At 49.7% G+C, this 12208-nt stretch overlaps 1 protein-coding gene across 1 annotated transcript in view; it reads left to right on the top strand.

The window, feature by feature from the left end:
* NCAPG2 (non-SMC condensin II complex subunit G2) overlaps positions 1–12208 on the top strand; it is a 1155695-nt gene that overhangs the window by 785003 nt on the left and 358484 nt on the right. The window contains exon 17 of the mRNA XM_069647980.1: positions 6225–6295. Coding sequence (XP_069504081.1) covers positions 6225–6295 — 71 coding nt within the window. The remainder of the gene's footprint in view (positions 1–6224; positions 6296–12208) is intronic.

Here is a 12208-nt window from a genome sequence, read left to right as displayed (position 1 = left end):
AAATATCCCAAACATATCAGTCTTTGTCCTGCCCAGGGGCAGTCCAGCATCGAAATGCTAGGCAATTCTCCTCTGAACAAGAGTACCAACAGAAACCCCAGACACGTGTTTCGGTCTGGTTGGACCTCATCAGTAGGGTGGATCTGTGCTAGGCAATTCTCCTCTGAACAAGAGTACCAACAGCATCCCCAAAGACTGATATGTTTGGGATATTTCTTCTCTGTGAAAGATAGTGAGCTAAAGACTCTGGGTAAGTCTCTCGCAACCAGGACTAATGTCTGGCAGAGGGACTCCCAGGACCCCCTTCTTAATTTCATATGCAAGTAATTTTGGGTCTCACCCTAAGTTACTAGGGGAATCCAGACGTGGACCCCTTGCTTACTATTCTTAGAGAGGCACAGCTCCTCCCTACTGATGAGGTCCAACCAGACCGAAACACGCGTCTGGGGATGCTGTTGGTACTCTTGTTCAGAGGAGAATTGCCTAGCATTTCGGTGCTGGACTGCCCCAGGCCAGGACAAAAACTGATATGTTTAGGATATTTCTTCTCTGTGAAAGATAGTGAGCTAAAGACTCTGGGTAAGTCTCTCGCAACCAGGACTAATGTCTGGCAGAGGGACTCTCAGGACCCCCTTGTTAATTTCGGTAGGTCGGGTGTCCAAGCCCCGGAAGTCGAAGTCTGCGGGGCTTTCGACGGATGATTCGAGAGGTGACTCCACGTCGTCGTCGGAAGTCTCGTGGGTCTCCTTCTAGGAGTCGGTCTCGCCACTCCTCGGCCTCTTTGAGGCATTCTCGGAAGCGCCGACGGCGGTCGTCTTCCAGGTCCTCTTCTGAGGACTCTGCCCGGCACGTCGCTTACCCCACCAGCCGTGCGACGCCGGAGGAATGGGTTTCCTTCGGGAAGAAAATGCTGGCGATTCTCGAGTCGCAGGGTACTAAACCGTCCGTGCCCCCGAGTGGGGTCGGCCGTGAGAGGTCGAGAGACACCGCTCGCAAGAGTGGTCGGCACGAGTCACTGGAGAGGTCCCGTTCAGACAAGGGGACGTGTTCTCGACGTACCCGTTCCAGGTCCCGGTCCTCGACGCGTTCGAGACCGTGTGCACCTGTGATGTCTTTGAGGAAGACATCGACGCCTGAGGCGTCGAGGGCGTCAACGGGCTTTCTCGAGGCTCCGAGGAAGTCGTCGACGCTCAGGTCGTCGAAGGACACGCTCGGAGCTCCGGCTTCGAGGACTGTGTCGACGCCGTCGATGCTGGCGGCGCTGCATCTGACGTCGATTTACTCGACGTCGACTCTGATCCTCTCTGCGCCGATGCCTGTTCTCTCGACGCCGGCGCCGATTCACTTGACGCCCTCAACGCCTTTCGAGGCCGGGGTGTCGGAGGTACCCCGTGGCACAGGGTAACCCCCTAGAAAGGCTCTGGTTAAGAGCAAGCACTCTCGGGTGGAATATATTTCGGAGGTGGATGAGGATTCTGATGGCCTGGTTCCTAGTCAGGTTCCAGATGAGATGGTCTCTGGCCATAGCCAATTTGACGATTTGAGGCAGTCACTGCATGATGCCAGTGGACTGGACACCTCTCCGGAGGTGGAGTTTTGTAGGCCTGAGCCTGGCTCTCATGCCGATTCCTCGTACCGGCGCCTTATGGCTAGGGTCTCCGAGTACTTGGGATGGTCGCTCCCGCAAGAGAGTTTGTGCAGGATGATCTCACGGACATCCTTGATGTTGGTCCCCCAACTGACCCGGTACTGCCGTTTCATATGGCTCTACAGAGAAGGGTGGCGGCAGCTTGGACTGCTCCGGAGAGTCTCCCGGCGGTGGGCAGGTCCTTGTCGCGAAAATACCGTCCAGCCAGTAGCGACCCCTGCTACTTGACCAGGCACCCCACTCCGGAGAGTTTGGTGGTGCAGGCGGCCATGGCCCCGGCAAAGCAGGCGTCGTACCCTACCATCCCTCCTGATAGGGACGACAAACGTTTTGATGGCTGGGCGAAGAGTGTTTTCTTCGGGTGGTATGGCGCTTCAGGCGGCCAACTCCATATGTGCCTTGTCTCGTTTCACACACACTCTGTTGAACTGTGTTGCGTTAGCGGCTGAACATATTCCCGAAGGGGACGAACGGGATGGTTTCCTTGCTATGGTCCAGGATGGTAAGGATGCCATGTGAGTCCGTTCAGTCGGGTTTGGACATGGCTGAATGCGTCAGCAGGTCCATGGCGGCGAGCACTGTGATACGCAGGTTTGCGTGGTTGCGGAAGTCGGGGTTTGCTTCTGATGGGCAGTCACGGCTCCTCAACATGCCCTTTGACGGTGAACACCTTTTTGGCAGCAAGGCTGACGAGAGCCTTGAGAGGTTGCAGACCTCCAAAGCTGCAGCGAAGTCGTTCGCCAACCTCCGCCTTTTCGTCCTAGGGGACAGCAATGGAGGGGTGGTTCCTTTCGCTATTACTCGTCCTTCAGTAAAGCGAGAGGAGCTAGCAGTCAAAGAGGCCAACGCAGAGGTACCAGAGGTGGACGACAGGGTACCCGTGGTGCCAAGGCCTCTCGGGCAGTTGCCTCTTTGCCCTCAGGTAACGCCGCAGCCGCTACCACTCAGTCATGAGGCCGTGTCCCATGGTTCGCCGGTTGGGGGAAGGCTGGCGCAGCATCTTGTAGAGTGGCGTGCCATTACTTCAGATGTGTGGGTTCTGGAGATCATAACCCACGGCTATTGTCTTCCCTTTCGGCAGAGGCCTCACGACAATCCACCAGGGAACCCATCTTTGAAGAGTCCGGATCCGCTCCATGCGCAGGAAATTCAAGCCCTGCTGGAGAAAGGCGCCATAGAACTGGTGCCTGTAGCGGAGAGGAACAAGGGATGGTATTCCCCTTATTTTTTGATTTCGAAGAAAGACGGGGGATTGAGACCCATCATGGACTTGCGCGGTTTGAACAAACTCCTCAGTAAGGACAAGTTCAAGATGGTTACTCTCTCTCAAGTACTCCAGGCCCTTCAGCTTCAGGACTGGTTGGTGTCTCTCGACCTCAAGGATGCTTACTTCCATGTGCCGATCCATCCCAAGCACAAGAAGTACCTGAGGTTCGCGGTTGGCGACTCGCACTTTCAGTTTCGGGTCCTGCCGTTTGGATTGACCTCCGCCCCGAGGGTTTTCACCAAGCTCATGGTGGTGGTGGCAGCGCATCTCAGGCAAGGGGAGATTCACGTCTACCCCTACCTGGATGATTGGTTGATCAGGGCGCACTCTCCCGAGCAAGTCCTGGATCATCTGTCAGTCACCTGCCACTCCCTTCACAGGTTGGGCTTCTCCCTCAATTTAAAGAAGTCCTATTTGACGCCAACACAGCGGCTCCAGTACATCGGAGCAGTGCTCGACACTTCCCTGGGGCAGTGTTTCCCTCCCCAGGTGAGGGCTCTTCACATTCAGCAGATGGTACACAAGTTTCAGCATGCCCAGACGCTCCCAGCTTTCGAGTTCTTGAGGTTGCTCGGCCTCATGGCATCCTGCATTCTTCTGGTGTCAGAGGCTCGCCTGCGGATGAGATCTTTGCAGTGTGCACTCAAGATGCAATGGTCGCAGTCCTCTGGCAGGATGTCGGACCCTGTTCAGGTGCCGCCCTCGGTCCCCCAGGACCTTCTGTGTTGGGCCGTCGAAGGCAACTTGATGAAGGGGGCTCCGTTTTTTGGCTTCCCTGGCCGGAGGTGAATATCGTGACGGATGCATCCCTCACGGGATGGGGATCTCATGCCAACGATCTGACAGTCAGCGGTCGTTGGTCTCCGTCGGAGTCCAGACTCCATATCAATCTGTTGGAGCTGAGGGCCGTCAGGCTAGCCCTGAAGGCTTTTCTACCGACTGTGCGAGGAAAGAATGTCCTGATCCTGACGGACAACACAGTGGCCATGCACTACCTCAACAAAAAGGGGGGGCAGGGTTACTTCCTCTGTGCAGGGAGGTGATGCAGCTCGTGTTCTGGGCCATCCAGCAGGAAGTTTCGATCTCGGCAGTTCATCTGGCCGGAGACAAAAACGTGACGGCGGACGCTCTGAGCAGGCAGAGCACGATCTCTCACGAGTGGGAGTTGGCTCAGGAGATTCTCCTGGAGATCTTCGCCCTTTGGGGGACCCCTCAAGTGGATCTCTTCGCCTCCAGTGTCAAATGGAAGTGCGAGAGGTTCTGCTCGCGGGAATTTCCTCCAAAAGGAGCCTTAGGAGATGCGTTCATGGTGGAGTGGTAATTCCCACTGCTGTACGCGTTTCCTCCAGTCCCCGTCATCCCGCAAGTGCTGCGGAGGTTAGGGAAGTTCGGTTCCCGGAAGATCCTCATTGCTCCGGCGTGGGCTCGGAGGACGTGGTACCCAGACCTTCTCGACTTGTCCATCTGTCCTCCACGTCGTCTTCCATACCGAGACGATCTGCTCTCACGGGAGGGGGGTCAGGTTCTCTATCCAGAGGTCAGATCCCTCAACCTTCACGCTTGGCTTCTGAAAGTTTGAGGTATAAGGATTGGGACCTCCCTGAAAACGTGATGGAGGTGTTGCTCTCGGCCCGACGGACAGCAACAAAGTCTCTGTACCGTTGCCGTAAGTTCTGCGACTGGTGCAGAGTTCAGAATGTGGATCCTTTTGCATGTGACATCCCCATGGTTCTGTCCTTTTTACTTTCTTTGGCCCACAGGCGCTTGCAAGTGGGTACCATTAAAGGTTACCTGGCGGCGCTGTCCATCTTTAAGCGCTCGTCTGAAGAGTGTTCCTACTTTAAAATCCCTTTTAATTTCACAGTTTCTGAAAGGACTCACTAATGTGTTCCCTCCGTCACCTTTTCTGGTGCCCGGTTGGGATTTGAACCTTGTTCTTAAGTTTCTTATGGGTGCTGCGTTTGAGCCTTTACATTCTTGCCCTTTGAGGCTGTTAACTCTGAAAACTGTGTTTTTAGTTGCAGTTAGTGAGTTACAGGCACTTTCAGTTAAGCCACCCTTCACTGTATTTCACAAGGACAGGGTTGTCCTTAGAGTTCGTCCTTCTGTTCTTCCGAAGGTGGTTTCGGATTTTCATTTGAGCCAGAAGGTTGTTCTTCCGGCATTCTATCCTCCTCCACATCCTGGTAAGGAAGAGGAGAGGCTCCATAGGCTTGATCCTAGGAGAGCTTTAAGCTTTTATGTTTCACGCATGTCCCGGGTCAGAGTGGACGATCAACTCTTTATTGGTTACGCTGGAAAGCGTTTGGGACAAGCTGAGACGAAACAGACTTTGTCTCGCTGGATTATTTTGGCCATCTCCGAGTGTTACCGCTTGGCGGGTAAAGACCCACTGGCTGGCTTGCGGGCCCATTCTACCAGGGGTATGGCTGCATCTACTGCCCTGCAGAGGGGTGTTCCTATTCGCAACATCTGTGATGCAGCCACCTGGGCTTCAATACATACATTTGTACGTCACTATTCCCTCGATTCCATCCGGGGACAGGATCTGGCCTTTGGCAAAGCGGTCCTTTGCTCTGCTATTTGATTGGCAAATTCTAAATTTTGATTCTAAGTTCTTTCCCTCCTCCTTGCTCTGGTACTGCTTTGGGAGTCTGTCATAGATATGGAATAAGTCGGAGGACCCAATCCCCTCGAAGAACAAATTACTTTCTTACCTGGTAACGTTCTTTCGATGGGATGGTCCGACGACGTATTCCATATCGCTCCCTCCCTACCTTCCCCGCTGCAGAATTTCTTTTGCGATTGCAGCTTACGTTCCGCAAGGCTTTGTGTCTGACTGGCAGTAGACTAATGTCACACGTTCTGGGGGAAAAAACTACAACTGAGGCTACGGGCGTCGTGCGTCCTACTTATCACATTGGATGAGGTCCTCGACGACGGCGCATCGACGTCATCGACGCAGGACGCAGACGCCGAAAAAAGTTTCCAAAGCAGCACAGCTGTGGTGATTACCTTTCATAGATATGGAATACGTCGTCAGACCATCCCATCGATAGAACGTTTCCAGATAAGAAAGTAACTTGTTCTTTCACTCTGATGTCAGAGCAGTCAAAAAGGTGAGTTTTGTGTACGCTTTACAGATTTTTCTAATGATTTGTAAAAACGTTCAGGTTCCTTGGGTGTGCTCCGGGAACTTGGGAGATAGTTGGTGAATGCGTAATGTGAGGAATAGTAGACATGCAAAGATTGGCGATAAATGTGTATGTTAAAGTCCATTTTTCTAAATGTTTTTTTATTTTTTGGTAGGATGACCGTTGCACAATTCCACTTGTAATTATGGCCTCCTTTATGCCAGCATCTTCGATTCCAGCATTCAGGTATCAAACTCTAAATAAATATCATTTTGACAGGATAGCGCTTTCCATTTGTGAATGTTTGTACTGGATGTTACAAATTGATGTCGATATTTATTAAGGCAGTTTTTGTACAACCCCTGTGGGAAGCCAGAAGGACTCTGATCAGAGGATGTAGGTTTCAAGTGACTTTATTCAACTTATAGGTAAAACACTTCACTAACCCTATTGCTAAAGGGAAATTCTCTTCCTTAGCAATACTGAAGTGCTTATCGATATAACAAAATAAAAAGTAGTGCTCGGTCCAAACCTATTCACTAAGCTGGCACTACCACTTTGTAAAAGAAAATAGGTAGAATGCTGTGCACTCTTGGTTCTCAACAAAGGTTTTACTGGTTGGCCCAGGAATCCCTCCTGGATCTGAATCCACTGGTTAGAAGTAACAAACAGTTCTTCGCAAAGACAACAGTTCTTGTCAGTCAATAAAAAGTTCCTTAAAGTTTCCCAAAGTTCAACTACAAAAAGTCTTAAGTTCCAACAAAAACAAAATTTCCGGATTTCTCGAGATGTCTGGATAGTTCCCTGATCCCTCTCCACCACTTGTATGGTCCTCACTCCACTTGGTTCTGGATTTGGGTGACTCGTGCTCCCCTCATATCTGTTCTTCGCTTTGTTTATTGGGCGGCTCTGGCTCCCTTGGGCGGCACGGTCTCAGTGACTTAGTTCTCTGCGGTATCAGTAAACCCCTCTCTTCTTGTGGCTCTTAGCTCTTGTCGGTTTCTGTGACCCTTCTGGAGGTTTATCCTATACTGGTTTCTCACGCTCCAGTAACCCTTCTTCTGTACAGTGTCTCTCTCCCCGGGACTCTGTGATGCTTGTACGGGGTTAGGACAATCCTGCCTTCTTCCCCACTCGCTCTTTCCCCTCTCTGCCTCCCTCCACTCTGGGCAACCGCTGTTCTTTCAGCGTTGCAGGATCTGCTCCAGTGGGTGTGTCTCTTCGTCAGCGCTGGCATTCTCCACAGCTTGCCATTCTTCTGATCTGGATAAAAGCGGTTTTTGGATGCCATTCATCTTGGCGTTCTCTCTCTGCCTTCTGCTCTGTCATTGGGAGCGGAGGACTCACTCCTCCCTCGATTCCCGATTTTGGCGTCTGTTTGCAGGCACTGGGCCCACCGCGTCCTCTGCATGATTGCGCCTCCTGGTAGGCTTGACTTTGGGGCGGCCTTAGCTTCCCATGTTCTGCACATTTCTGTATCTGGACGGCAGCATCTCCCTTCGGTGTTAGCTTCTCTCCACAGCACAGCCGGCTGCGCTGTGCAGCGAAGCTCCGCCCCTCGCAGAAGTCCTCATGTCGGAGCCTCACCTCTGCGTGTGGTTTCTCTTTCTCCATTCAAGGGTCGTTGGTCCTTTTATTCTTGTTCCTGTAACTTGAGGGGCATATTGTTCACTACTAGTTGTCACAGGTATACAATTCAGCATTACCTTTAGCCAAACATGTAGAGGTATTGTCAGTATTATCATCTTGAGCCAACACATAGATGTTACATAGCATGACTTACTTGCATGTAGGCAGATGATATCTTGTGTATAGGGAGTTCCCTATGGAAATCGGAGTCCTTGCCACCTGGAGGGGAGTCACTCCCAGTGAGGTCCTGCTTTCCCAAACCCCTAGGGGATTGGGGGGGGCTTGCTTAACGGGCTCAGCTCCCTAGGCTTAAGGGGGTTTGTTTCCCCATAGGGAAGAGGCAACAAAGCCCCCAGATTCTTCGCACCCCCTGTTGATGGCTTTGTAACCACTAACTCCTAGGGTGGGGCAAAACAACTAGAGGCAAAAAAAAAAATCTCTTCTCTTTTTGTGACCACAAACAGGCTCTTCCTGTTTATCCTTGCCCAGTTTGTGCTGGGTTTTTTAAGTTGTTTTCTTGTTGTGTTGTCAACACATATAATGAACATGTCCTCTATGAAAGCCAGGACAGTGGATCGCTTGAATCTGATTACTTGGAATGTAAATGCTTTGGGTAACCCTGTTAAACGTGCTAAGGTGTTGTCTTGCCATAAGTCTATGTCCTGTGATGTTGCCTTGCTTAAAGAGACCCACCTCACTGATGACGAAGCGGGTAAACTTAGACAGAGCTGGGTGGGGTAGGCTTATCTTTCCACTTTCACATCATGCAAAAGGGGTGCTTCTATATTATTATTTTTTTAAACGTACCATTGAAGGTCCTATCCAGCAATACAGGTAACAAGGGCAGAATTGTCTGTTACAGTTATAATTCATGACACTGTGGTTTTGTTGTGCTGTGTATATGCTCCCAATGCGGATGACCTCCTTTTTATTTCATGGACTGGCTCAATATATCCAAAACTGTAATGTTGATTCGGTCATCTTGGATGGGGTCTTTAACATGGTTATGGACCCAATGCTTGACTGCTCCAACGGGCATAGTTCTAGAATGCCAACAAGCAGTACGCAGTCGTTTTATAACTTTGTAGCTCAGCTATACCTGGCTGACATATGGAGTCTAGAGCATCCATCGGAAATGTATTACAGCTTTCACTCAGCATGTCATGACATCTACTCACGTATTTAGCTCTTTTTGTCCTGAGGGCGCGTGACTCTTGGCTCCTATGATTCGCACATTGGAGTCATTGGGATTACTGATCATGCGTCAGTGTCAATGTGCCTCTCTTTGCAACATACGCAGACTAAAACATTCATGTAGAGGAATCGAACATGGCTGTCATGACCAGAATGACCATATAAAGGATGAGATTGTGAAAGAAGTTGGAAACTTTATTGCAATTAATAGAACTGATGATGTCGCAATTTCTTCAGTTGTGAAGAGAATGAAATGCTGTTTGCGTGACATTTTGATGCCGAAGACAGGTCGTTGCAGGAGGGAGAAAGAAAGAGTTGAGGAGACTGTCCAAGTAGGCCAAAGCTCTTGGAAAATGCTATGTTGTGAACCGTGACCCAAATGTGAGATGTAAGGTCAGAAAAAAGTATGAACATAACAAGATAATTTATGGCAGGGTAGACTATGCATTGTTCAGAAGAAAAATGAATTATTTTGAAAATGGGGAGAAGGCTGGCTGCACAGGTTGAATGTGGCAGAGAGTGAACAGACCATCACAGCGGTGAGAGATGCATCTAATAACTTAATGACTCATAAAGACATCAATGGGGTATTTAGAGTGTTTTATGAAGTCTCTATGAATCAGAGTCAACATGTGGGCAAGACACACTAGCATCCTTTTTTAATCAGATTTCAGTTCCTCGGTTGTCCGATGACCTTGCTGCTACGTTAGACACCCCAATATCGCTGGAAGACATCCGTTCTGAAGTTTCTACACTAAGAGGAGGCAACACTCCTGGTGCTGACAGTTTTCCGACTGAGTTTATCGGATCTTGCCAGATTGTGCCCTTCAACTACTTATTCTCCTTCGTTTGAGATTGGGTCGCTGCCAGACACCATGAGGCATGTCTTAGTGACAGTCTTGCTGAAGAAAGACAAGTCTCCAACACGATGTGCAAGTTAAAGGCTGATTAGCCTGATTAATATGGATTGTAAGGTGTTGGTGAAAATACTAGCCAAAAGGCTGGAGTCAGCTGTGCCATCACTAGTGCACAAGAACCAGGTGGGCTTTGTCACAGGAAGGTCAGTAGCGGATCAAATGAGAAGGATGCTCCTGACAATTGACGAAGGAAGTAAGCTGGTGTTTTCTGTGGCGGCAGTCTTTCTTTATGCGGAGAAGGTTTCAATAGGATTGTGTGGCCTTACTTGGTTGAATGCTTGAAGAAAATGCGATTTGGACAGTGTTTCAGGCTTTGGGTGGGGCTTTTATATGCAAACCCCACCAGCAGTGTGCTCCCTAATGGCCTTGTGGCCGACTCGTTCCAGCTGAAAAGTGGGACAAGGCAAGGATGGCCACTTTTCTACTTATTGTTTATTCTGGCAATGGAGCCGTTAACAGTGATACTGAGGTCTGATGACAATATTCGTGACCTTGGAAGGGGTGATTGCCCTAACAAGATCTGTTTTTTCTCTGATAATTTACTGGTGGTCGTGCGTGACCCAGAATCTAGCATTAGTCATCTGATGGATGACATCAAGTGCTTCTCTGAGGTATCTGGCTACAAGGTCAATTGGAGCAAGTCAGAGAATTCCCATCACTGTTACATAAATGCATGCAATGAATGTTTGACCAGATGTAGTTTAAGTGGTGTTCTGGAAGATGAAGTACATGTCTGTTTGGTTTGGACCGAAGGGGAAGTTGTTGGCCAAGATCAACTTTGACTTATACTGCCTAAACGGAGGACTGATATCGGCAGATGGTCCCTTTTTAAACTTTCACTATGGGGTAAAATTAACTGCATCAAAATGAACATGGCAACGGGGATCAATTGTATCCTTTCAATGCTTCCTCACAAGACGCCTAAATGTATATTCAAGGAACTCGATGAGCTAATACAGTAATACTAATGGAAGGGCAAACCGGCCAGGTTGGCCATATGGAAGATGCTACTCCTTTAAAGCATGGTGGTATAAATTTGCTGAATTTCTTTGATTATCATCTCAAATTCACTATTGGGCATCTGTGTCGTGTGGCGAGGATTAACCTGGGCCAGTGGCATGAATTCGAATTGGAATCTAATAGTTTATCTCAACTGGAACCCTGGGCCTTGTCAGTGATTTCGAGGCCATCCTGGTTGTTGAGTCCCTTGACAGCTTTTTTGCATCATTGTTGGTGCTGCATACCGAAACGGCCGGGCAGTGAACCGTACCTGTTTCAGGATGCATCCGTTTGTCTGAACCTGGTTTTGAATATGCAGGGGAAAGTCTGGTTGGCGCTAGACCTTTGTGGACGTGCAGTCCATCCTGCCACCACCATGTACAGTGTTGTGTCTAATCGTAAAGGGGATTCTGAGCTTGCCTACGTCTGTGCTGGTGAACTGGGCGAGTCAATTGACCCTGGCTGCTGGCAGAGATGCTGTACCAATGTCCATTTGGACCGCATGGACTGATGGACTGGGGTCTGAGGTCCTATCAAACTAAAATTCTTTTTAGGACATATTGGATTCCAGAAAGAATGTTTAAGAGACACCTTTCAGAGAGTGACCAATGCTGGAGGTGTAAGCAGGCAAGGGGGTACATTGAGCCATTTGCTTTGATTTTGCAGCAAGACCAGAGACTTTTAGGAAGGGGGCTGTGAGAGGTTGAGCCTGGTGCTCAACTGTATTATTCCAAGGAAAGCTTCCCTTTTGGTTCTTGGGGATGTTTCTTCATTGGTGGATCTGCCATTTTGTAAATGTCTGCCTGCTCCAGAGCGGCATGCTTGCAAAATGGATGATCCTACGTGCATGGAAATCATCCAACTCTATTGACTGCCCCCACATATGAGAGGGCCATTTTCAAGCAGTCTGCAGACACTGATAAATTCATGGACATATGATATGATAAATATGACATGACATGATATGGCATTTATAACGTGCCTATACACAAGTGTTTCAAGGGGCGACGAGGCAAGGGAGGGGGAACAGAGGGAAGACAGACAACGATCCTACTAGGCCAGGTGTCATTCAGATCAAGCAAGTGCAGGGGAAGGGGGGGAAAGGAAAGTACAGGAGGGGGAGGGAAAGTGCAATACTTAGGATAATAAATAACAAGATAAATAAAAGAACGGCCAGCTGGTGGCAAGTGCAGGGTGAGAGCAGAACAAGTGAGAGCAGAACAAGTGCAGGTGGGGGGACTGTGGGGCTACAGGCACAGTCCTCAGGTGCAGGGGTTGCCAGGGAGGCAGTGCATGCGTGCAACTGGAAGGGCATTGGCCCAAAAATCAGACGGGTGGCCAGGTAACCCTGCAGTAACAGTACAGCATGACTTCAGCAGGGGAGAGGGGGAGAGAAAGCAGAAGCAAAGAGGAGGGTTTT

This window comes from Ambystoma mexicanum, chromosome 2q (assembly GCF_040938575.1).
Source record: "Ambystoma mexicanum isolate Mex_15411 chromosome 2q, UKY_AmexF1_1, whole genome shotgun sequence".
Lineage (NCBI taxonomy): Eukaryota > Metazoa > Chordata > Amphibia > Caudata > Ambystomatidae > Ambystoma > Ambystoma mexicanum.
Note: the sequence above shows the minus strand (reverse complement) of the source record. Positions and strands in the feature narration are given on the sequence as shown.